Here is a 26622-nt window from a genome sequence, read left to right as displayed (position 1 = left end):
TCATAAATATACCCCTTCATCATACACCATCTCGCACATGCTTCAATGAATGGACTGATTATATTAGGCATTTTCCGCACATCTGTGGCTCCTGTATATTATATAGGGCCTTCTGCATCTAAACCATTATTGATATGAGTGATCGGATTCGATCATCGCAGCCGCGACGTTGTGAAATCGACTTTAGAGTTGTAAGGGTTGTCAAGAAGCAGCTGTGAACTATACGTTATTATGTATCTATGCAGAGAGGAGCTTGTAAGGAGTGGATCAAAAGTGTAACAAGATTTGGACAAGATCGATACAGTACTAGTGTGCATCGATAGTTTAGGTATAGGGCCAGGATTGAAACATGTGGAGGTTAAAATGACAATTGCTCTTTCCGACGGAATCATTCATAGTATGCCACGCTTCCGATCGTGGCTGGCAAGAAGTTCAAGACGGTCGAGAACGTGAGGATTATGAAATAATATTTTCCGTGCCGAGTTGCGATGCAAATGAGGCCTCATACGTTAGTAGGCATGATGAAAGACCTGCATTTTGATAGGGTGAGGAACTGCCCAATCAGCAACCCTCCGTATCCTTATTGGTGTCACCTTCAAACCAAGTGAGCGACAGTTCGAGGTTCTGAGCAACTTTCACAAAGAAAAAGTCATCGAGCTGTGGAGGGAGCGAGGTAGACTCGGGGTCAGTACGAATGAAAGTGCGATCGACAAACAAAATCAGACAGGGAACAATCCCAACGGGAGATTCACACGGGCTCACAGCGAGGCGGATTACAACGAAAATCATAACCACAGCCCTTCGTGATCATCTGCCAGACCAAAAGAATATTGACCGCCATGTCAGGAGCATGCAGACAGGTGACTAGACGGATACGATGGTGATTTCCGTTGATAGCGAGTCAGGCTACACAATCATTACATCCACAGATGGCCAGGTGGCCGCCATTGCCAGACGGGTGCACGGTGACAAGACGATGGTGGAATACTACCAAAAGAACCCACAACCTCTTGAGCGATGTGGTGCAGTCCATGATGATAGAGATGTGAGCCGCGATGTCGGGTGGCAAAAGGGAAATAAGCGGCGAGAAGGTAGACTCTGTGGAAGTATGGAGAAGTCAAAGTGATGGACACAGGATTCGCTGGTGCGGCAAATGAGGGAATCGTGGTCGATACTGACGTGGCCAATACGGTACTTGCATCAGTGGCAGTCAACTTCTTTTTGCGCTGCCAACTTGAAGGAGCTTGACCTTCCATGCCACCCCCTTCTGCATAACAATGATCATGACCATGATCTCCCCTCCCGCATGCAGGTGTCGTGTAAAGCATACCACCTAGATTATGCTTATACTAGGGTAGCCGGGTGATAGGGTCTAGGTTATACCCTGCTCTTGCAGCTCTTTCCGCGCGTGCGTACTCGAATTCTGGGCAGGAAGAGGATGTGATGGTTTGCATGTTGAGAAGACGTGATGCCCCGGAAATAATACGTGCCGCACAGTTTACAAAGGTGTGTCAAGATGTATTGTTGCCATAATGAACACAGGCGTCGCCAGCAGTCCCAAGAATAAACAGGAAACGGTTTCGTTGTCGGCGCAAAAATCCATGTCCAAGAGTCTTTCCCGAAAAATATGTGCTGTCCGATAAAATGGAGGCGTCCGCCGAGTCTTGAGTCATCTTCGAGGTATGAATAATCCAGCTGGCGAATATGATACCAAGTGCTGATATCGTTGCGATGGAAAAGGTTATACGCTATCTTCGGTCGATTGTACCGATATTTTGATTATCGCTGTGGGTTATCGAGGATCAATGGCTTCCAACGGTTCCGCATGCTTGTTCTCGAACAAGTACTTTTCAGATCAGCGCAAGATCAACAAGTGGGATATGAATTGTTCACGTGACGCATTTTTACATTTAAAATTAACGCTCACTCTGGACCAGACGAGACTATCTTATCTGCGGCCAGACCTCTGCCATAATGCCTTCGCTTGATTCTTACAAAACACAGCTCCTCGAGCAAGCTGCACGAGTCGGTGCTCTCAAATTCGGCAATTTCACGCTCAAATCTGGCCGGTGAGTGACATACATAATTGTTTCCATCGACTTATCCTGGACTTACGCCAGTAAATCTCCTTACTTCTTCAATGCGGGTCTCATGTCCGATGGTACCATTTTATACACAGTCGCACAAGCTTATGCTGCCACCCTCTGCGCTGCGGCCTCTGGTGACGATGATGATCCCATGGTCAACCCCTTTTCCGACTTCGATATTCTCTTTGGACCTGCCTACAAAGGCATTTCCCTCGCAGCTTGTACCTCACTCGTACTTGCATCCACGTATGACCGCGATGTCAAGTTCGCATACGATCGGAAGGAAGTAAAGGATCACGGTGAAGGCGGCAATGTCGTGGGATGGCCGTCAGGTCGCAATCAGAAATGGCGCGTAGTGATTGTGGACGACGTGATGACCACTGGCCTTGCAGTAAGCTCTACGATAAAACTTGTGGCTCGGCAGGGTGGAGAAGTGGTTGGAGTTGTACAACTTCTCGATCGGGAGGAGTTTTCCGAGATAGACGAGCGGGGATGCAAGGTCAGCTCGGTGATGAAGCTGGAGACTTTACTGGGAGGCAAGGGGAAGGTGCGAAGTGTCTTGAAGATGCGAGATCTAGTACAGTGGTTAGAGGAAAAGGAAGCACAAGGGCAGACAACAGAGGAAGAGAAGAGGAGTTTGCGGGCGATGAGGGAGTATAGAGATATATATGGTGTGTCTTCGTCTTGAGACTATATACTCCTTTGAACTTGAATGTATTGGCGAGTATAACTATAGAAATTATAGCATCGATTCATGATAATCAGAAAAACCCTCGCGACTAATTTCTTGGTACTCAATGACGGCGTTCCTCCTTATATCCTACCGGAAGAAGTGTGCACCAAAATAGTCTCCTGGCCAAAGGTACCTTAGGCTTAAAGAACAGGCGAACAAGAATTAAGATCTCCATGGGTTAAGAATTAACGCTCCGCGTAGGTACGTTTGTACCAGATATGGTATCTCAGACAATGATATGAGGTGTCCTATCTTCCCGAAACGCAGCAGTCTAATTACTCCTGAGTATGGCGGCATGCGTGGGCGGCTAAAGCTTTATCGTGAGTGCTAGCAGAGAGAAACCAGAAAAAGTCCAATACCTTAGGCATCTCCTCCTGCCGGTGCCCATCGCATCGACCTGGCCTCAAACGTTACACTATTCGATCATGACGCTCTGAAACATAACTTCAAGTTAGTGTGTATGTTGCACGCTCAACTTACTATCTTGTATTGCCTCAGTTGGTTCAACTCCTTCCGCCAACTAGATATATGAATATCGACTTGGACTTATGGACTTGTTCTTGTTGAGTACCTTCATTCTTGTTCGTCCGGCTCTGCTGAGGGAAGGCTATGAACGTGTCAGTAGCGCAGTACTCGTCGGCCGCTTGCTTCTACCAACTGCCAGAGGGCGATTGGCTATGACGGTCCCAATCCTTCCTGGATGAATTCATGTGATCCCATACCAGACAGAAGAAACTATCATATCTCCCTAGGCGCACCTCTGGCATAAGCAAAACATAGTAGCATTAAGCATTCTGGATGGAGCGTATGGCTAAAATTTGATTTTATGTCTTCCCATCACAAAGCACCGGACTGAAGACTCTGCCTGGGCATTAGCAGTTGTACTGATATGCATGGCCACATACACCTCAACACGTCAAATCATCCCACTGCAGACCCGTGCGGGTAGAAACGACTCGTCAGGTACAGTATTCGGTATCGTTCGAACTGTTACGCAAACACGTCCGTGGACCATCGGCAAGCTTCATTTCGAGGGCGACATTATGGAAAATTGAACGAATGGACTCGTCTGGCATACGGGATGGATACTTGTCTTTGGGCAGTTATCATAATCAGGAATATATCGGAAGATTTTCCATACTTCCTGTACCTAGCATGCATAGAGGCAACGTAGACTCAGGAGTTTTGACCGTGATTACGGAAAGAGATATATTACCATATCGGGAATACCAAGTTTGAGGTGCCTGCAAGTCAATCTATCCAATCCTCGTGTGCATTCTCTTCTTTTGATTTTTCCTATTCTTGCATTTATTCTACACTATGGCCGAGGCTACTACAGACGCACCAAAGCCTGCAGAAAAACCACGGCTGATCAGCGAAGCCGATGTAACAAAGTACAAGGTATGAAGGCCGTAGTAATCATCGTGCTTGGTTCGTGAAGTCTGATCGAACGACTGCGATGTCGTATAGACTGCTGGTGACATCGTACACGATGTTATGAAGAAACTGATCGAACTCTGCGTCGAGGGCGCAAAGATCATCGATCTTTGTATCGAGGGTGACAAGTTCATTGAGGAGGGGACTGGTGGAGTTTACAACAAAGCCGTGAAGGGTGTTAAAATGGGCAAGGGTGCGTCAGATCATTTTTATGTTTTTGAAACGATGTTCATGACTTTTGACAAAAGGCCTTGCATTCCCCACATCGATTTCTGTGAATAACACTGTCTCCCATTTCTCCCCTCTGGCGTGCGTGGATTTTTATATTTCATCGCGTAGACCCTTTTAGAACTTTACTCTATTATAGTTCAGATCCCCTATCATCCCAGGCCCTTGCTAAAGGCGATGTAGTAAAGGTACACATCGGCGCACACATCGACGGTTTCGCTGCCATCAGTGCGGAGACCATTGTCGTCGGCGCATCCGAGCAAGAACCCGTAACTGGCAGAAAAGCAGACGTAATTAAGGCAGCTTGGAATGCAGCTGAGATCGCCATGAGGCTCGTGAAGGTTGGCAACAAAAACTTTACGGTCACCGATGCCGTCGCGAAAACTGCGGCGGCGTGGGATTGCAAGCCCGTTGAAGGTGAGTTTTGTGATGAACTCAAGTGCAAGCAATTCGCATCTGATGCTACGGATTCAGGCATGCTCTCTTGCCAGCAGTCGCAAAATGTCATTGATGGCAAGAAGCGCATCATTCTGAATCCGAACGAGGCGCAGAGACGCGATATTGAGTCGATCACGTTCGCGGAAGACGAGGTTTATGGAATTGATATTCTCATTTCCTCAGGAGAGGATGGCAAGGTCTGATGCTAAATGCAAACGAAAAATGAATCTTGATCGTTGAACATTTCACAGGCACGTATTGAGGATTCTCGGACGACTATCTACCAAAAAGATAGCTCAGTAACTTATCAGCTGAAGATGAAGAACTCGCGTGCTGTGTTCTCTGAAGTGCAGAAAAAGGCTGGCGCCTTTCCATTCAATGTTCGTGCACTGGAGGATGAGAAGAGAGCAAGACTTGGTCTTCAAGAGGCCGTGCAACATGGCTTGATCAAGCCGTATGAAGTCGTGTACGTGGATCACGTCCCTAATTCCTGACGCATTTAATGACATCGCCGTAGGTACACTCCTGCAAACACATTTGTGGCAGCATTCCACTTTACGATCGCATTAGTTCCTGCCGGCCCGCTGCTGCTGACTCACCCTCCGGTGTGGTACAAGCCAGAGCTGGTGAAGGCTGAGAAGGAGTTGGAAGATGATGAGCTCAAAAGCCTGTTGACCAAATCCCTCCGTGAGAGCAGAAAGAGTAAGAAGAAGGCAAAGGAAGCTGAAGGTAACGCGGATGACGTATAAGAAGCCAAATAAAATTTACGTGTAAAGTAGACGATCGTAGTTCGGCGATCGGTGAACTCTTTCTGTACCATGAAGGCTGTCGAAGGGAACTATGTCTTCCTTACAAACCATTGTTGTCCACATGACTCATCACCTAGAAGGTCCCTTGTTTTCGTTCCGAGTTCTCTCCAAACTCGCCAATAGTCCGGGCTATCAGATCTACGTTCTCCAGAAAGCCATTTGTCGTCAGCCTCGCCAGTCGAACAGTTGAAGTCGCGAATGACCTGCGTTTCGTTAATATCATGTATGCGATAGTAGGCGATCTCTCGTGAATACATACGCGACGAGATCATTGCCGTCCACCGTCAAAGTGCGTTTGACGGCTTCTCTCTGAAGCTCTGGATCCACGTCAATCACTTGCATTGCTATCGTTGCATGTTTTGGGTTTGCAAAGGGGACTCTTATGGTACTATCATGGTGGTAAGTTTTGGACGAGGTTGGAAGATTCAAGACAGGAACATGCTCAGGCTTACACCGTATGCCATGGAGTATCGGTCATGATGATGATGGCAACTAGTAAGTTCCCTCCTTGGCTGCTTTGTAGCTGCTAGCAGTACTTGTTGTTTGACGTTGAGGTAGCGTGGTACTACCAGCTGAAGAATCGGAAGATGATTAATAACCGGTGCGAGCGCTCCGAGCTCCGAGTCCGCAAATGTTTAAACATGCATTGAACACAACCACTCAACATTCGCCACAGAAGTAGCCTCGTTCGCCATCGGCATTTGATGATCGTCGATAACTAGGAGACTGCGATGCGTTCAACTCAAGGAACGAATCTGAGGGTACTCTCATGCTTCTGGATGTCTCAGGCCATCAGAGAACCTGTGAGAAGAAGATATCGTAATATATAGGAAAGGTTTTCGTCACATTGTAATATAAAGTGATATACTTAAAGCAATATATGACCATGTAAAAGCACCATAATCAGCATAATCCCCAGCAAGAACTCACCGGTTTACTGATGAAGCGTTTCCGAGTCAACGTTCAGATTGTGAGACATGGTGCCACGGTCGAAGCTGCGGACGGCAACAGCTCCGAGTCGTCGCGATGGTTTTCCAGGCAAGACCATTTCTACCGTACTAGCTCAAGCTTCCTCTGCGGCGTACTGTATTCCGAATTCCATATAATCAGGAATGAGTTCGTGGATTCCTCAATGACCTAGTGGATATGAGCTGAATTAATATGTTGTATAGATCTATCTTGGACGACTGCGACGACTGCGACGACTGCGTTGGTCGCAGCAGTGACGATCTCAAAGGTCTTCAAGTTCGTTTCGGGTCTAAAGGTGCGAAGCTTATGACTTCATTTTTTTTATGATCATAATCGACATTAATCTCTTCGCTTAGGCAGTGGATTACCTTCCGGGCTTATGGGTGCCATTTCAGCCCCTCAGTTTTCTAGGCGTGCTCGTGCCAGAAAGGTCATGGAACCCGGGTATGATGGATTTTCTCTCTCAAAGTACGATAATATCGCCTAATGTAATCCGCTAGGTGTAATCTTCGTCTGGACGTGGAGACATACCAGAAATAGTAAGTGTTGACATCCCCACTACACATCTGGCGCATTCACCGTCATCCCTGTCCACCACTAGTTTATCGTCGCTTTGACAGTGACACAGTCTCGGTGGTACCTTTTTTCTCTGGCGCACCGTCAATATATACACGATCTTTGGATGTCACCAAGCAGGTTGTGACTGTTGGTCACAAGACAGGTGCATTTGGGAAGGCTGATGATATGGGTCGCTTGTTTTTGTGAGTTGACCTCCTCCGTCGAACCATCGCATCATTTCAATGAATGTTAGATTTTGGGGTCCGAATGTTGTTGCGGTGACGTCTCAGGATCAATGGAGAAAGCACAGGAGGATCACTGGACCTGCGTTCAATAAGGATACGTGCGTTTTGTGCTTAGTTTCGGGATAAGCCTACCATCACCTATTATCACAGCTATCAACTTGTCTGGAATGCTACACATAAGGCATATTATGAAATGATTGACTGTGAGGGGTGGGGAGAGAAAGGGACAATAGACGTTCGACGTATCCAATCACTGACAATCAAGGTAAGTGTCTTCGTGCAACGTTCATACTTGAGATTAATCATTTGCAGTTCACCCTCATCATCATGGCTACTGCTGGCTTCGGTCTCCCATTTTCCTGGGGAGAGCCACCCTCTCATGATGGACGAATGTCGATTCAGCAATGTTTGGAAATTATAACGCTTAGAAATACCTTTGCGATTGCAGCTCCAAGATGGGCTTGGAAATTGCCGTTGCCATGGTAGGTCTTCCTTCCCCAATTCTTCGAGTTGAGTGTCATTGACATTCCGATTCATAGGGTTCGGCAGACCCGTGAAGTGTTCGATACCATGAGGGCATTTATGAATTCTCATATCCAGGCGAGGCGTGAAGCCATAGATTCTTCAGCTGATGATGATACATCGAAAGATATTCTTTCGTTGTTTGTTCGAGCGAGCGAACATGATGAAGGAAAGTTACATCTGGACAACAAGGAATTGGTACTCTTTTCCAAAATCTCGGAGAATATTTTGCTGAATGGTCGTTGTAGATCGGGAATGTCTTTGCGTTGCTATTTGCTGGCCATGGTGCGTTTTACCACATTGATCATACTAGAGTTTCAAGTAATTCTTCACAGAGACCACATCACACAGTCTGGCAGCTACTCTTGGTTTTTTATCATTACACCCATTTATTCAGGATGAGATAGTCGAGCAAGTTCACGAAGTCACTAAAGGGCGTGAAAATGGCGAGATTGTGAGCCTGTTCGAAATCAGACGTCTCCAATACATATACATAATCGCATTTTTAGACATTCGACGACTATAGCAAACTGGACAAGGCTCTCGCAGCATTTTATGAAGGAGTCAGAATGTTCCGTATGTGACTTTTCTTCTGACCAGTTCCAAACTGAGCTCCTCCTAGCTTCTGGTGTCTATCTCATAAGGGAGGCGAAGCAAGACACAGTACTCAATCTTTCGGGCATTGGCGAGGAACCGAAGATGTTGCCAGTCAAGAAAGGTACACATGTAAGTTACAATTGGTTTCCCAGAAGATTGTTAGTCATCTCATGCTGTGGATAAATAGGTCATAGTCGACATGATCGGTGTCCGTACGTGATTATATTGTTCTTGGATACTCTTTCACCCTACAGGATGACTAGATTACAACCCAGAATATTTCCCTGACCCCGAAGAGTTCAAACCTGCACGTTGGTATGCGAACAGCACGAGCAATGCATATATTGCAGGCGGCGAAGATCACACTGGTTTTAGTGTCGGTATGTACCATGCTGCCGGTTTCGTCTATGTCAATGGTCATTCAATGCTGCTTCCAGGCCCACGCTCCTGCCTTGGCAAGAAATTCGCGACAACTGAGGCCGTTTGTTTCCTAGTACTGCTTCTACGCGACTGGCGCGTTGAGCCTCTCCTGTCTGTCAATGTCTCTACGGGAGAAAAGGAAACCAAAGAGGAATGGCGCAAAAGAGTCATGCAGGCCAAAATGACTATTACATTAGGTGTCAGGGATGTTCCGCTGACATTTACAAAGCGGGTTTAAGGATTTGTTTTTTGTTTTTTTATAAACATCTGTAAACTACAAATTTCCCCACAGACATCGACATTTTTGACAGTTTCCCACAGTAACCCACAGAGGGACAGCGCTCACAGCACATTTCTCCGGGGCATCAAATTTTTTCGACAGTAACCTACAGTAACCCACAGCAGGACAGCACTCACAGCACATTTCTCCCGGGCATTGAATTTTTTTCAACAGTAACCCACAGAGAGACAGAGCTCACAGGATGTACAGCCTCACAGTGTTTGTCAATAAAATAGCTACCTCGAGCGCTAGTAGTAGTAGTACCTGAAAGTACTTAGTAAAATTAAAATTTAACAAGCGGACCGGTCGCCTTAGGATGTTGCAGCTGTTTTACAATCAATTACAATAACAGTCTGTATACTACGCTCGCCGTTGTCTTCTCCTCACCTACATGAATTGGTTCCGCGGGATCAAACATTTCGTACTAGAAGTCACACAATTCAAGCGTCGAGATGGAACAAAATTTTATGTCCATATTTACTATACTACTAGCCTAGTACCAGTACTGCTAAATACAAACTATTTGACACAATTTGAAAGAAGGGACGAGGCATCAGTCCAACTGGATCGTTAGCTGACGGCAGGATGCGAATGAGTCTATGACGAGGTTAGTTGGTAGTGTATACATAATAAGAGTACTTACCAAGAGAACCGTGTGCTGGCTGATGTGAAAGACCGTGTTTTTTGAATGTGACATGCATATGGCCTAGTCCTACATCGGCCTTGTCAAGCTTCCGCTTGGAAATGACAGACTTGTATCTTGAAAGACTGGTCATGACCTCTTGCTCTCGCACGATGCAATCAGCAAGTTTTTTCTCCGCATTAACTATATCGCGTCGGGCCCTTGCGAGATCCATGATCAGGTTGGCTTCACAGTCGTCAACGTCATTGATGGTCTGTACACACGTTAACGAGCAGTGCCTAGTAAGAGTCAGATATCAGTCACTTACCATTGACCCAATAGCATTGACCACGTCGTACAAGTCAGCGATTCCGCTACTGGGAGGCTCACTAGAAGTTCGGCTCGCTTGCCACTTATTGGAGTTTTGCGGGCGCATATTTGACAATGATGGTACGTCACTAGAAATATTTAGGTGGATTGGTACGTTGGACATGGGTGTTTTGAGAATATGGCTTATTGATTCCGCAAGGGATTACTTACAGCTTTCTCGGAATCTCACGCGTCGATTGTACTACATATGACATTCCAGTGTCCTTCGTGCGGGAAAGGTGGTTTCAAGGATGATGTAGCCGTTGCTCGGCACATGAGCCAACCTCGCTCTGGCTGCAGTACATGGCTGCAGGATTTGATATGCTCGCGCTCTGAGTCTGATATGGACGATGAACCTGTGAGTACTAATACTATGGACGACGGACCACATACTATTCCCGACATCGAGACTGGTGGTTTTGGAGATTGGGATGAGATGTTTGGAGGGAGTAGTAGTGAGCGCCAGGCTTACGAAGAGAGGACACCAACTCGTAACTCAGAAGTCATCGACTCGTATCCTGACTGCGCTCGATCATACGGCAGGGGCTACACGTTCCTCGACGTATTCAATTCAGACGAGAACAGCAGGCACCGTGCAACGAACCCGTATTATCCATTCAGTGGCCAGAAAGACTGGGAAGTTGGGTCATGGCTACTTCGCTCTGGATTAAGCATGGGGAAGATAGACAGTTTTCTTTTGCTCGACATGGTGAGTAATAAATTCTTTTTGATAACATACAATTTTTGAAGGTGTCTTCTTTAGATAAAGACCCTTCCGTTGTCGTTCCATTCGGCCAAGGAGCTGCGTGGCAGAGCGGAAATGTTGCCTAGTGGCCCGCGCTGGATGTCTCAAGTAGTACCTACAGCACATCCCACGAAATCGCCCGTTGTCTTGTATTGGCGTGATCCCTTAGATTGTATTTCGGGCCTTCTCAACCACCCTGCCTTTCACGATCATCTAGACTTTACGCCTCGCAGGGTGTATAGCACTGCGCAGCGGCTGTGCCGTGTATATTCAGAGTGGATGACTAGTGATGATGCGTGGAATATGCAGGTACGTATAGTTTCATCTGTGCGAGTCGTCATACTTATCGATTTTCGGACAGTCGGCCCTACCAAGAGGTGCAACACTCCTGGGGACCATCTTATCGTCTGACAAGACGAATATATCAACCATGACGGGTGACAGAGTTGCACACCCCCTTCTGATTAGTCTTGCCAACATAGGCATGTCCACGCGACTCAAGTCGTCTTCGAATGCCTTTGTGCTTACCGCTCTACTTCCCGTCCCAAAATTCATCTACAAGAAAAAACGCATGCGAGGCGTACTTGAGGATCGCCTCATTCACGAATGCTTAGATATTGTTCTCCGTCCACTCAAGCTGGCTGCTCGCGAAGGAGTCATGCTATCGGACCCTGTTGGACACAGTCGCTACTGTTTTACACCACTTGCGAGCTACATTGTCGATACCCCGGAGGCCATGATGCTGGCTGCTGTTGGCGGGAAAACCTCCCCAGTCACTACGGCCATGTACAAACAGTTTGGAGACCCTTTCCGTCATGAGCCTCGCACACGAGCAACTACACTCTCCCAGCTGGACATTGCGCGGAGTAAAGCTGATCCCAACGACATCGAGATATTTTTTCGCGAAGCACAGAAGTTTCGTTTGAATGGCGTGAACGCACCATTCTGGATGGATTGGGTCCTCAGTGATCCATCACATTTTCTCACTCCTGAATTTCTTCACCTCATTCATCGCGAGTTCTACGACCATGACGCAAAGTGGCTTATTTGCGCAGTAGGTGATACAGAGATTGACTTTCGGTTCTCTGTGTTGCAGGCTGTCACTGGGTTCCGTCATTTTCATGGTGGGATTTCAAAACTCAAACAGGTTACAGGACGTACTCAACGCGACATTCAACGCTCGATCATTGCAGTCAGTGCGGATGCAATTCCTAGCGCAGTGATGATTGCTGTACGAGCTCTGATGGACTTTCGATATCTCGTACAGTCACCCGTAATTGACGACATCCTACTCGCCCGAATTTCCACTGCACTTGATCATTTTCACGCTAACAAAGATGCTATTATAGAGGGTGGATTTCGTCGTGGTCAGCGTGGCGGCGTTATCGAGAACTGGTACATACCGAAGCTTGAGCTTATGCAGTCCATAGTTCCAAGCATAAGGAACACTGGAGTTCCTCTGCAATGGACAGCCGATACCACGGAGCATGCCCACATAACGGAAATCAAAAGTCCTGCTCGCTCGAGCAATAATAATAATTACGATCCCCAGATATGTTGCCATCTTGACCGTGCTGATAAATGCCGCCGCTTTGACCTCGCTATGAGTCTGCTCGACAATGTCCCAGACTCAGGGCAGCAGGATCCAGATGACGATGAGAAGGATGAGAATGTTGATTTCGACGTGGACGACGATCGCGATATCCCAGCAGACCTTCTTACGACAATGAAACACCCTGGACATTCGCGTCCAATCACAAATTACTTCAGAATTGCCAAGGTCCTCCAGCACAGGGAAGTGGGGACAGTCCCTGTGCCAGTGCGCTCGTTCGTTGTCGAACGCACAGCGTTTCACCTCACCTACGATCCTTCTATCAGAAACATATCTGTTGACGATGCTGCCATCAAGTTTGGTCTTCCTGACTTACGACCAGCTATTGCCGACTTTCTTCGTCGTGAGGCTACTCATGGGAGGGATCACATACATACTATTGGGGGGGCTAGAAGAGCTGGACCTACTGCTTCACTTCCCTTCGACAAACTTCAAGTCTGGTTTAAACTTCGGGTGCAGGACACTGATTTCCACGATGCTAGCATCATACGGCCTGCGCAGACCCTCAATTGTGCACCTCCTTCTGATCCCTGGACATGTGGCCGGTATGACACAGTCATCATTAACAATGAGGCGAGGTACTTATGGCCAGAAGATGGTCTTCGTGGTACGTTATGATCTTATGTCACGCTGAATCTCTACTTATTGTCAAGTCGCAGGTCATACGATTGGCCAAATCAGGCTTATCATGCGTGCTGTTGGAAAAAGTGGCACGAATTGGTCATGGAAGGACCACTTTCTGGTTTACGTGCATCGCTTTGACATTGTTCCTCAAAGCTCCGGTGCTGATGATCGTGAGCCAAGTACGCAGCTCCACTTGCTCAAACGAGTGAAGCGTTCGAATGGCACTTGGGTGGGCGATGTCATACCTGTGACACAGCTCAGAGCACCTGTTAACCTTGTCCCTCGCTTCGGTGCAAGTGCGGACAACCGTCTCACCCCATATAATAGCATGGAACATGCTTCTCAGTTCTGGCTCAACAGATATTGGGATAAGAATGTATATTTTCCCCTTTCCATGTAGCTTTTGGTGTAGCTTCCGTGCGACGTTCGTGATGGTTGAGTGGTCTTATCTAGCCTATGCCAGAAGTTATTCTAGTCTGTTTTATTCTTAGATCACCGAACTGAGTACTGAGTTTTGATGGGCGCTATTATGTGGCGATAAGCTCTCGTTCTTTGTGCCATTATTGTCTGTGTACGAAAAAATGGCGTTCTTTTTCAGGACCGTTGACAACGGAATCAAATTGTCATCGTTGTTGTCTATCCCCGATGTCACCGACGTCCATACTATGAACAAGATCACCTCTGACGAGCTCAATCGTCTGGTCACTCACGAGGGTTCACCAAAGGCCTCGCAACCGCTGGGACACCTGCTCTCCAAAATATTTCAGTCTTTCACGGTTCCTCTTCCCGATGTATTCAGCCTTAAAATCCCATTCGGAAAAATCCTTTATCGCAACCAACGCATCAACGAGAAATTCAGCGGGACATCGCCCGATACTCTTGTGCCACTGTACGATACTGAAGCGAAGGCTTGGAACTGGGCCCTTCCAGTTGACCCTCCTAAAAATGCCAGTAGTAGTCGTTCGGGCGCAGACTCAGAGGGCGAGTCAGAGGGCGAGTCAGAGGGTGATGATATGCAGAAAGCAACTCACGAAGAAATCTTTGCTGCGTTTCTCAATGCTCTGGCTGGCTGCTTGGCAGCGTCGCAGCCCAAACTAGTAGAAATGCGCTTTGCAACCAGCACATGGAGCGCAGCCAGTGCACAGAAGGCATTACCTGGCAGCGACATCAAGCGGAAGCCAGATCTCGTTCTATCTGACGATATATCGGCAAAGTGGGGGAACATCAGGGTATCAGCCAAACTCACTCACAGTCGATACCGGCCTGCGATGCGACTCGGGAAGGCTGCAGATACTCATGCCTATATTATGATGAGTGAACAGCCATGGAGGCGCTTTGCTCTCATATTATCATTCACAGATGAATATCGCCACCTTAGAGTCCTAATGTATGATCACTCTGGTGGCGCCGTGTCTCCTCGCTTCGATATTTACCAACAACCGGACATATTTTCACATATAATCACTGCCATCAATTTCGGGAGTCTAGAGTGCGTCGGCTATGATCCGACAGTCTCATTCTCAAAGATTGTTTCACCACCCCGATTCAAAGATATCAACTGCTATCGTCCCATTAGAAACGCTCCTGCCCGACCAAGTACGACGGACTGTACTGTTGCCGTATCCACTTCCTCCCTTCCATTTCCCGAGGATCCTGATGGAGTGTCGTCCAGTGATGCCCTTGAATCAGTAGTCGCTAGTGACTCTAGTGACTCTGACTCGACGGAAGAAGGTCCGAGCGGTTCCGCTACACATTACTCGATGGACGAAGAGCATTTCCCACCCCCCTCCCTCCCAGTGCACCCCACTGCAACCCGTAGTGCTCCCCTTCTCAGCCTCGCATCCCAAATGCCCCAGGCTGAGATGACCGAGAGCATCTATTCTGTCACCCCTCTCCCTTCCCAATTCCCTTACTCTGCTCAATCACCTGAACCTTGCGGTAAAATCCGTGTAGGGCAGAAGGTCTACACTATAAGAAGAATCATTTTTGCGAGCCGAGGTCTTGTTGGTCGCGGAACCGTTTGCTATTTGGCAACTTTAGACGATGAAGACTACATAATAAAAGACCATTGGGTTGTAGGCAAGGACGACAATGTAGTCTTGAACGAGATCAAGATGCTGGAATTGATGGATGGCCTCCCTGGCGTTCCAAAGCTGGTGGATCATTGGGTCGTTGAACAGTCAGATGGTGATCCCGATGTTACCTGAAAATATCGGCAGAAAGAACGCCGGAGTACCAGGGGCACTAGTCGTACTCATGTACGTCTTGTCTTGAAGCCATGTGGTCGCCCCCTTCACATGTTCCGAACACTGAAGGAGTTTGTGCGGGCACTAAGGGATATCGTTAAGAGTAAGTTTTTAGTACTTTGGGGTACAGGTGTCTTGGACTGATACTCTTTGATGTTAGTTCAACAAGCTGCGGTGGAGGAACGTCAGATTTTGCATCGGGACTGTAGTCTCAACAACGCGATGATCCTAGACGAACCTGAAGGTAGTGAAGGGTTTCTTATTGACTGGGAGTTTGCTGTTCGGATTGCCTCGGATCATAAATATCCTATTGGCGGTACAGTAAGTACACCTTATTCATTAAATATTCAGTTCATTAATTGATTTGCCAGGGCACAGTCCCTTTCATGTCACGCGGACTTCTCAATCAATATGTGGTCCTGCAGCAGGAGGCGGACCTGGAATCGAAGAGGAAGAAGACGGCGAAGAAGAAAGAGACTCGGGGACGCAATTCAGTCGACAAACCAAAAACCCCGAAATCATCCTCTGATTCTCTGGCGCTACCTGTATCATACGTCATCCAAGGCTATGCGGATGACCTGGAGTCCCTTTTTTCGTGTTCGCTTGGGTTTGCATCAAGTTTTGTGGTCCCAACGGTATGGTGCGGGAGCGCTTGCCCAATTCGTTGGTGGATCGTTGGACCAGCCTTGACCTGGGATCGTGCGCAGCCTTCAAGATCACCTTTTTCGCTTATCCAGGAGAGGAAAAGCGTCTCACAGACCAATTTCACCCGTACTTCAAGCAGCTGATCCCCCTCGCAGTAGAGTGGCGTAGAGTTCTGGTGGACAACATGATCCACCCCGTTACCTTCGACACCATTCTCGCTGTACTCAACTCTCATCTCGACAAACTCCCCGACGACGAGGAGCTCGTATCTGCTGTGGACATGCTCAGGAATGATGCTGCCATTCTCACGAAACATGTTAAGGGCAAACGGATTGCTTCAGACCCTCCCTCTGTAGTAGCACCCAAGCGGCAAAAGTCTCATCATAGTGATACCGAGTCTGACTCAGCATCGGGCAGTGACGCATGACCAGGAGGTGAAGCCTACTCATTACACATATTCAGCTATTTTTCTTCTTCACTGACTTAGTATGAATGACATGTTTAACTTTAGCAGTAGTATTTCTAGAATCTCGCTGGCTTGTACTATTAGTATGTTGCGTTTTTACTATAGTTCACTGACCGGTACCTATGATATTGTTGTTCTGACTATATCGTTCTTTTTCAAGCTTTTTTCAAGCGTTTATCTTTTTACAATCAAGATACTAGTAGTACACCAGGATCTGATATAGTATCACTACTAGTAGGTTCTGGTACGATTCATGTTATGTGTAGCATTTTTGCTTACGTGATCGGCAATTTCTCTTATGAGTACCATTACCAACGACGAAGGTTTTTTCACGCTAGTCATGCGAATCGATTCGGAGTACGACGTGATAGTAACAATCCTCATGGTGGTATGTTTCTTTATTACTATCATTCTTATTAATGATAAACTTTTCTCTCGCTACCCATACGGCTATTAAGTATTAGTACACGGATGAGCCATGGTATAAAATCATCGTAAGTCTGGGATAATTTATCAGAGTCACTTCTTCCTCTGTTCTTCATTACAGTCATGCCTCCTCGTGCCATCGCCAGTCCTAAGAAGAAACGATCTGGCAAGCGCAAAGGATCCGATGCTTCAAAGGCCGGCTTGCCAAAGAAGTCTCGGGCTGCAGACATTGCTGAGGTACCCAGCACGGTACCCCTCGTGTCCCTTGGCCTGACTGGAGCAGAAGCGGAACAAAATGCTCCCCGGCGTTCTGGTCGCCCTAACGCGGGAACTGGAGGTAGGAATGCACAACTGGAGAAGATTGGATCAGTATTGCAATCCAAGCCTCGGACTCAAGAACGTAAGGGTACAACATCCCTTGGTCTCAATGTTCCAGTCAATCCTCAAGCCCCAGAACCGCGTCGTAGAGGTCGAAAGAATCATTCAAAGGTAGGCGTCCAATTAATTCTGTTACTCATATTGATTGTTTCGTAGGCAGTTCCTCCACCCTACAGCTCACTCGTTAGGGATGCTCCAGATGCCCCAGCCAAGGACATTATCGCCACAGGGCCCAGCTTTACATCCCAGCAACCTGGTGGAAGGTTTGGATTTGTTGCTCCAACAGAAATAGCTCATTCCGGTACTGCCCAGCCCAATATTCAGGCATTGCACAACCCGCATGTCACCATTGGGGTGAAGGACGCTGAGCAGCGCGCTCGGGACGCCATTGCCGAGCAACGAGCTCGAGATGCCATTGCCGAGCAACGAGCTCGAGATGCCATTGCCGAGCAACGAGCTCGAGACGCCATTGCCGAGCAACGAGCTCGAGACGCCATTGCCGAGCAACGAGCTCGGGACGCTATCGCTGAGAAGCGAACTCGGGATGCAATTGCTGAGCGACATACCCAGAACGCTGTCTCTGAATATCCAGTGGTTTTGCCAAGGTCCGTCTTTCGGGAGGAGAATTTAGATCCAGCCCTACGTCAGCATGATGACACTGTTAGGGCTCAGCGTCGTCTGACGTCGTTTGAATCTGATGACAGTGACTCTAAAGACTGTAGCAGTGATGACAGCGATGATAGCAATGATAAAGATGCTGATGAAGAGGACAGCGGAGAGGATGACGAGGAGGAGGGGGGAAATGATGATACGGTCAAGAGCTCACAGCAGTTTGGTTGGGGGGAGGCTGGCCGACGCCAGAAAGAACACCCAGGTACACATTCTCGTCGTGTGATTTCGCTTCACTAATTCAATGTTATAGGGTTTGTGGAGGATGTACCACCTTCGCAATCTCCAGTCGCTCGCCCTCTCACACCTGAAATTCAGTTCCAGTACTCACGCGATGAAGATGATGTAGTTGCCCAGACGAGCCTTGATAAAACCTCGGTAAGTTTTCTGCTCAAGCCGGGAGTAACTCTCATTTTATATTGTTAATCCAGCGGAACGAAAGCTCTCAGGTATGGCCATATCGTTCAATTGTATCATGCTTACCATTGCCTTTCTTTCAAGGACCCTCCGGATATCTCACCAGGACCGCGGCGGCAAGCATCCCAACTCATTGAGGTGAGATCAGGGAGACCATTTTAATTGACACTCACCATCGAGCAGACCATCACCTCGAAGCCTGACGATGTACTACAACGCCATCATAAGAAAAACGGAAAGCCCCGTCTTCCTGATCCTGAATCCCTCGAACTGCTGAATCAAGTGTCCGAGTGTGATGTTCAGCCATTGAAAAACAAAAAGTCTAGGTCATCGTGTGGTGGGCCAACACCCGATCAATTATCTTGGTACGGACCACGCTGGAAAAGTTTCTTGGAGGACGCCAAAGTAGAATGTCGCGCGCAACACGCCCTGGAGAACCCGTTTCCAACTTTGGTGAAGAATCTTCCAGGAACAATCACTGAAGTTCTCATTGCAGTATTGGTTGTGTGGGATACGAACGGTAAACAATTTGAAGCTGGTAGGCACTTGTTCGTTCTCATTCGTTCTCGAACTAATATGTCATATTCTGATGCAGGGGTTTGGCCAGAACACAAATTTAATATGACTCGGTTGGTGCGTGCATAACTGACTTTGTGCCAATATCTCGTTGACAGTCTGTATTAAAGCTGTACGATGATCTTTCGACTTGGCGATCTGACTTGAAGAAAACAGCCATAAGCATTGCACCAGTATCATATTCGCTTATTCCTCCGCTTTCTGTCCCCGTTCAGGAACGTGCTGCTTGGGTCGAGCACACTGCTGCTGAATTGATCAAGGAAGCATTCTTCTTACGCTTTGGGGTGGACGATCAGGTAAGTGATCTTGTGGTGATCGCAACTCTACTGATGGAAGATTTCTAGGGGAGAACACGAAACTTCGCTCATCCCGCCCTTCGTGAAGCCGTCATCACATTCTTTTACACAGGACCATATCGAATTGCACGAAGGATGCCGGAGACCTTTAGCACGGAATTGCCACTCTCATGTTTGGCTTTGGTTGCTGCGGCGGTAATTTCGTCTCCCTCGCCAATGTCATGTGTTAATTTTCTGTCTTGAAACTAGTTCAATTGTGTCTTCGACGGTCTTGTGAAAAACGGACATGGGAAGTCATACCCAAACTTTTCCACCAAGGACTACGGCCCCGTCTATTGTCGGATGCTCGAATTGCTCAAACATATCCTTGAGGATGCGTATCATGGGCCTAGGCTGTCAGCTCAACTGCGAGAATGGGCTGCAGCGGGATGGTGAGGATCTTTTCTCTCTGATAATTTTTTTACTGATTTTCATTTGTACAGGGCTGCAGCTATGAATCTCGAAGGAGTTGTTGATGCCAGACACGACCACCTGCAGATTCTTCTTGACTAAAAGCTTCGTATTCCCGCTCCCCAGTTTATATCAAGCATTTATCGTGTTTGGCGCACGTATCATTGTATTTACTGTTTGTCGTGGTCATGTGATTCAATATATTGGTTTTGTTTTTTTGTTTTAAAATTTTTGTGTTGTCCAGTGTGTGTAAGCAGTACAGCAAGCAAATGTCTGTACAGCTCCGGGTCTCTGAGTGCTCTGTGGGTGTCTGTACAGAGATGGACAGCGAAAAAATTTGCAATTCAAGTAGATTTTCGTAATTACTGGGCGGTCTGTAGGTGTCTGTACAGAGATTCACAGCGCAAGGTGTCGCTGTGATGGACTGGCTAATTGGGACCAAGCTGTAGCGCTTGCACGCTGTACAGCGCTGTACAGCGCTGCACAGTGCAAAGTGGTTTACTGATGAAGGATCATGGATCATCTACGCTACCATCTGTTATAGCAGTGCAGTATAATATATTTCTTATCTTCGTTGCCTACTAGTTGCTGCAGCTTGACATCCGAGGCTAACGGTATATTATACTTGGCAACTGTGATACATGTAGCTAGAGATTGACATTCCCTTGACCTACATGGCATTTAGTCACCACTACTGAGTGACATTCACTCGGATACTGGCAACATGGATGATTTTTTCATGGTGGAAATGTTGATAAAATTCCAAAAGAGATTAAAATAAAATCCACAGTTTTGTGGCGTACGAAATGTTCCAGTTTTTTCTATTTCTTCATGATGAAAAATATTGATCTTAGTTAAAAAACCACATGCATCAGTAAAACACCTGGCTCCTTACCTTAATTATTTTTCACTTTCCTCGTGCAATAAGTAGAAATAAGCAAGGGTAAAAATAAGTAGATAGCCAGTCAGACCCTTCAGTCATTTTGTACATAGAATCAAGGCCCCAGATGTGAAAAAAGGCTGTAGAATTGATGCTAGCCAGTGTGCAGCCATTCTATGTAGATCTAAGGCTGGCCATTCCTCCTGGATAGCTGTACCAGTTTGTGGTTTGTCCATGTAGAGCTAAGGCTATGTTGGAAATTTCCTGGCAGCATCAAAATGCTCACATGTTTTAATCTACTGACTGGCCGTTAAAATCACATTGTAATTGCTATCATAATCATCATTAGAATCCGATTATAGATATCTGAGCTGAGTTTCAATACGATCACGATCCATTTCATTGTCACTGATTGACCAGGTTGACCATTGCACATATCCTGCCTCTTTTAATCTACTTCTAACTGTTCTACTACTGTTTGTACCATAGATTTGTGGTATATTTTCTCATGCCCCAGGCTTCAGAAGATGTCTTGTGCCAAATATGTGGTGCGACAATGCCAGTGCATGGGATAATGTCCCATACAAGGATGTGTGAAAAGAAGGAAAGGCAAAGGCAAGAAGAGGAAGAGCTCACAGAGGCCCTTCGAGAGACTCAGAAAAAGTGTAAGTAATATTCAATACTAAATTCATGCACATAATAAGATTCATCTCGAATGACTGTTGTTTGCCAATGATTTAACAATATCCAGGTTGACGTCAGAAGTTTCAGATCGAGAGTCACGACGATGGGAAGGCACCTGGACCGTCTTGTGCTGTGGAGAACTTGGGTGAGCTCGCAGCTTCTTCTGTCACTTGATCTTTCTGCTAACTCTGAATCCAATGGCTAGTCAACCCAATCACAATCTGGGCAGTGCAAGATGGAGTTGCTATTCAGGAAAACCAGGACAATGGTGAGTTGTTTCAAACATTCAATTGAAATGGCCCATCTGTGCAAGAAGCTAACTACCTATATTTGAGACATTGACATGCATGGATCGTCACCCCGGAGCCACCCATCATCTGTAGATTTCATCCCAGTGTCCTCTGACCACCAACACCATGACAATGCCAATGATGGTGTCAATGATGATGCACCCCCGGCACCTCAGCTGGACGACATCAAAATCAAATATCATCCACATAGCAGGATACCTTCAACCTTTCATCCATTGTCCGATTTTTCTCACCATTGTCCTACAGAGGATACAATACCTCGTCATGCCTCTCTGTGGGAACCATTCCGCACACGGCTCGACTTCAAGGTTGCAGAGATTGTGCTTGCTGCAGCAATGATGAAAGACCAGACCAACAGGCTTTTTGAGCTCATGCGCCATGCTGCAAGCACTAAAGAAGATTTCATTTTGCAGAGTCATGATGAAGTTTGTACATTGTGGAAAATGGCATCCGAACGATTTACACCTGTGAGTCATGTTGGTGCATGTAGATTATGGTGTTAATCAGGTTCCTTCCCAGCCGCGGTGTAGGGATTCATTTCTGGTTGGGCTTGTAGAGACTGTTTTTACCTTACCTTATGTTGGCACTTTTGTAGCTTACATAAGCAAGTTACCTTTTCACCAGTTTTACTATGAGTCTGAGAGATCAGCAAGTTTTTATGATATTTCCTCTACTCTGAGCCTTGAGCCTGGTCCAGAAACCCTTTAGGGTCGAATAGCAGCTAGGTTCTGCAAGACCCAACACATTGTTCAGACTCACCATCTGAATTGTTGTACCTTCAGCGGTGTCGAGAGAAGAGGGAGTCATCCGAGTACAAAAGAAAATAGAAAATAATATTATAAAATCACGTGCACATTGAGATTTCCAAATGCAGCCCAAACCTTATCCCTCGTTCTCTCTCCACAGTGGCTGGCAGAAAACATTTGTAAACATTGTTCAGCCACTGAAGCAAACCCTTCGGAACTTGAAAATCAAATGGCAACTTTGAAAACTGAATTTAGGGTTTAAATATTTAATCTATACTCCATATGGAAACATACTGCAGCGTCCTCGATATGTTTGATGGAGACAGAAGTCTTTCACAATTCCTTGTCATGATCCTCACAGTACCTCAATTTGCCAACCACCCTGCAGTTGTTGACCTTCTGGCCAACATAGGTAACATTATCTGCACCTTATTGCGACACCAGAATCTATATAACCCTTTAATTGGGTGGGCCAAGGATGCCATTAGCGCAGAATGTGCAAGGGAGGTTCGAGAGCTCGCAAAAGTGGAGAACGGGTCGCATTTTAGCACTGTGCATGCGAAAGCTGAGCAAATAGAGGGCTTCAAATTGATGATATGGCTCTACAGATCGCAGGAGAGGCTCCAATGCTATGGGCCCTGCTTGATTCCCTCTTGTCCGTGAGAGCTCTTCAAGTCACAAAAATCGAAAGCAAAGGGCACACGGAGATCGGAGTGTTGGTATTGGATGCGCAAGAAGCTGAGGATTCAGAATACTGGGCTCAAGTAGATGACTTAGAAGGTGTTATAGAAGGCATTACTGGTGATTGTATATCGAGAGCTGAACACCTCGCATCTCAATGTAGTGTGACAATGATGCTGGTATGAAAAATATAGATAAAATTCATGCTTGATCTAAACAGACCTCATCCAGCAGAAAGTAGTAATTGTTTTGCTTCTAAAGAAAAGCACAAATCAGAAGGCCAACTCGCTGTCAAGCATACTTGGAATATTTTTGCATTCAACACATGCACCGGAGAAAGTCATCGAAACAATGGTGAAGATGGGTCTCTTGATATCTGTCGATGCAATTCATGATACAGTCCGTTCGCTGTCTGCAGAATCAAGTCATGCACTACAATATCTTGGACAAACACTTCTAGCAGCGTATGCATATGATAATTTTGACATCAACCTGAAGTCCACTGTTCCGACTGCAGAAAAATCTACCAACAGTCTGAAACATCTGACATCAGGCTTACTGTTTCCCCTACAACATGGAGTCACTCATGATGACCTAAAATGTTCCTATGAACTGTGGCAAAAATCATGAATCAATCCTCTAAGCGATTGTTCCATTGGACGAACCTGGAAAGACTTATTGTAGCTACACTAAGATGTCTCGCATTCTTCAGGTCTCTCTCGACACGACCAATTTAACTCCTGGAAGTTTTTGCATGACCTTTGCCATCACGGACCGCCATATTTTGCACAGTTTCAGTCTCAAATATCAGCCCCCCAAGTGTTAGAACAAATACCAGTTGCAAAAACTCCAATCATACCAGCCTCAGCAATGGATGTCAACAACTCAACGGTCACAGGAAACATTCAGGCAATTGAGAGATTGATGGCGCAAGGTGGTGTCTTTGATCCAGCGGAAGTGGAGGATGGCGAGTCGCCTGATGTTACAGAGTATGTGGTGCTTGTCCATGGAGATCTGGGCATGGGCAAATGCATCGCGTCTATGCAGCAGCATTGGTCCATCGAAACAACTCTGTGGCAGCGATTCCAACACATAGTCTTTGTGCCTGGCTTGTTCCACTTGAAAATGGCAGCTGCAGATGCAATATGGAGGGCATTAATCCAGCCAATGTCAGCGCGTCAGGACCAGACGAGTCTGATGCATGATATTGCACAGCTATGGCCACATGAAACAGGGATTTTCGGATCCAAGCCTGGGTTCCGGATGATGCACCAGCTCATTGGCCATGATGGGATCTGTCGGCGTTTGGATTGTTGGCGGATAGAAGTTGAAAAAATGAACAATGCTCACAAAACGCTCGACGACTTTGCCATTTTAAAACCGAGCCTAGAGGAACTAAAGGAGATTGCCAACAGACTCACTCGAGAATATATTGCTACTTACAGGCTAACACGAGTTCGTCGGCAGCCTGATCAACGACAAGATAAACAGTACGAGAACAACTTGTTGATTAACAAGTATTTTCTACTGTATGAGGAGCTATCCTATGCGATGAACATCGGAGACATTGCGCATGTTGAAACCTGCATCATCGCATGGACATTAATATTCAAGGCAACAGGCAAACATAAATATGCCACATGCATGACAGAGTTTTTGATAAACTTGCACTTCAATTATCCCATGGGTTTGCAGTAAGAAGCATGCCTTTTCATTGACTCGAGTACTAACATTTTGACAGGAAAGCAATACAGTACCATTGGCTAGTCAATCCAACCGGAAAACCTGAACGCTTCCGTGCCATCGACTGGTGTGTAGAGCTCAACAATCTATTCATCAAAGTGAAAAATGGAGGGACTGGCTCAAACCGTAGTGTCATGAGGGTCATTCTCGAGTCGCCTCTGGTTGAAGTCTATTGAAATGCCCATTCCGTCATTGAAACTAACTTCATGCATACTGGGAGAATGAGTTTGCAGGCTGCGCCTGATATGAAAAAAATGTTTGAAGGACTGCCAACGAAGATGCGATCATCATCTCCACACATTCATACACCCGGACGACAAAGCACTTACTTAGTCCTGGATCTTCTTGACAAGGGGCATGAGCTCTTTGAGAAAGGATGGAAGGGAATAGGTACAGAAGATGATGGTACAATAGTAGATGAGGTAGAGCATCCTACAACTGAAGATGTTGTAGGAGAGTTATAATCCTGTATGTGGCGGCGGCATAATAATCCAGGTTGTGCCAGCATTTTCCTTGGTGGCAGATGATCGGTTTGCAGGATGCTCTCGACAGTGGCGATTATGAGCTTGATAGATAGTGGTGGTAAGTATATATCAAGGGAGCTACTAGTAAAGCACGCACCATTATGGCCCTCCTCCCCACAAGCACTACATCGCATCTTTCATTTCGCATTATGAGGGACTGATGTACTTGCGTTAGTATTCGACGAGATTGTACGAGGCTGTAGCGGGGCTGATGTTAAGGGCGTAGGAAGCGGGTGGACTTGGTGAATCAACGTGATAATCTCATCTCCATGTTTGTTGGCTCCTGACCAACGAGTTTCTTTGGCCAAGTCAGCTGTGGATTTGATCTTGAAGAAATGCGTGCATTCAACAATGCGATCTAGAATACTATTAGGCATTATGAGCCTGGGTCCAAGATCATGCAAATGAGCATGGCCATAGAGCTTGATAGTCACTTCCTCCCACCAGTCATCAAGTGCATCAGTCAACTTCGAATCAAGGAGGGCCATGTAAAACTTGGCAAGCTGCGAGCATGAAGGTCCTTTTTGTTGTTTTGGGATTGTAGAGATGAATGGGACAAAATACGCTGGAGTGTGAATATCGCAACAGATGTTGGACTGTGTGATGAGACACCAAAGACAACCCGGTGTAGGGATTCATTTCTGGCTGGGCTTGTAGAGACTGTTTTTACCTTACCTTATGTTGGCACTTTTGTAGCTTACATAAGCAATCAATCTTTTCACCAGTTACCAGTATGAGTCTGAGAGATCAGCAAGTTTCTATGATATTTCCTCTCCTCTGAGCCTTAAGCCTGGTCCAGAAACCCTTTAGGGTCGAATAGCAGCTAGGTTCTGCATAGACCCAACATTGTTCAGACTCACCATCTGAATTGTTGTACCTTCACCGGGGTCTCAAGAGCATCGCATTTGTGATGATCAGATTCTTAAACAATGAATCAGCCGGGGGAATTCGAAGTAAGCCAGATAATGTAAGTCGCACCCGCTTCCTCGTTCTTGAAAAACACATTCAGTACCTTACGATGACAACCAATCCCAGGACACATATCAGCGTTAATGAAGTAGTCCATAGCTGGCTCAAGTCTGGTTTGTTGGGAGGTCTTCCGTCGAGGCTGGCTAATATTTGTTTCTCTAGGCACCTCCATCTTCGCCCGTAATTGCCAGGTATCCATTGTATCACCGGCGTGAGTTTG

General features: G+C 46.5%; 5 protein-coding genes across 5 annotated transcripts; 4 read left to right on the top strand and 1 right to left on the bottom strand.

Annotated features, from left to right (window-relative positions):
* Positions 1–9876: 9876 nt before the first annotated feature.
* Positions 9877–10438, bottom strand: F5891DRAFT_1199274 (uncharacterized protein; the record flags this gene model as incomplete). The annotated part of the gene is made up of 3 exons (XM_041368732.1): positions 9877–9920; positions 9967–10219; positions 10274–10438. The coding sequence occupies 3 exons, from the start codon at positions 10436–10438 to the stop codon at positions 9877–9879; spliced, it is 462 nt and encodes a 153-aa protein (XP_041217156.1).
* Positions 10439–10522: 84 nt separating this feature from the next.
* F5891DRAFT_966236 (uncharacterized protein) lies at positions 10523–13695 on the top strand (the record flags this gene model as incomplete). Its single annotated transcript, XM_041376217.1, has 5 exons — positions 10523–11023; positions 11078–11368; positions 11421–11732; positions 11880–13278; positions 13331–13695. 5 exons carry the CDS (start codon positions 10523–10525, stop codon positions 13693–13695), a joined length of 2868 nt encoding a protein of 955 aa, XP_041217155.1.
* A 181-nt stretch (positions 13696–13876) lies between these two features.
* On the top strand, positions 13877–15502 carry F5891DRAFT_1199272 (uncharacterized protein; the record flags this gene model as incomplete). Its single annotated transcript, XM_041368731.1, has 1 exon — positions 13877–15502. One exon carries the CDS (start codon positions 13877–13879, stop codon positions 15500–15502), a length of 1626 nt encoding a protein of 541 aa, XP_041217154.1.
* Positions 15503–15592: 90 nt separating this feature from the next.
* Positions 15593–16613, top strand: F5891DRAFT_1199271 (uncharacterized protein; the record flags this gene model as incomplete). Its single annotated transcript, XM_041368730.1, has 4 exons — positions 15593–15644; positions 15702–15862; positions 15913–16240; positions 16279–16613. 4 exons carry the CDS (start codon positions 15593–15595, stop codon positions 16611–16613), a joined length of 876 nt encoding a protein of 291 aa, XP_041217153.1.
* Positions 16614–17201: 588 nt separating this feature from the next.
* Positions 17202–19966, top strand: F5891DRAFT_987834 (uncharacterized protein; the record flags this gene model as incomplete). The annotated part of the gene is made up of 12 exons (XM_041377955.1): positions 17202–17567; positions 17613–18061; positions 18182–18330; positions 18379–18503; positions 18557–18574; positions 18627–18680; positions 18726–19080; positions 19138–19175; positions 19217–19414; positions 19463–19609; positions 19664–19845; positions 19897–19966. The coding sequence occupies 12 exons, from the start codon at positions 17202–17204 to the stop codon at positions 19964–19966; spliced, it is 2151 nt and encodes a 716-aa protein (XP_041217152.1).
* Between the last annotated feature and the right edge of the window lie 6656 nt (positions 19967–26622).

This window comes from Suillus fuscotomentosus (assembly GCF_016647785.1).
Source record: "Suillus fuscotomentosus strain FC203 chromosome Unknown F5891scaffold_181, whole genome shotgun sequence".
Lineage (NCBI taxonomy): Eukaryota > Fungi > Basidiomycota > Agaricomycetes > Boletales > Suillaceae > Suillus > Suillus fuscotomentosus.
This window is presented reverse-complemented; position numbering and strand designations above follow the sequence as displayed.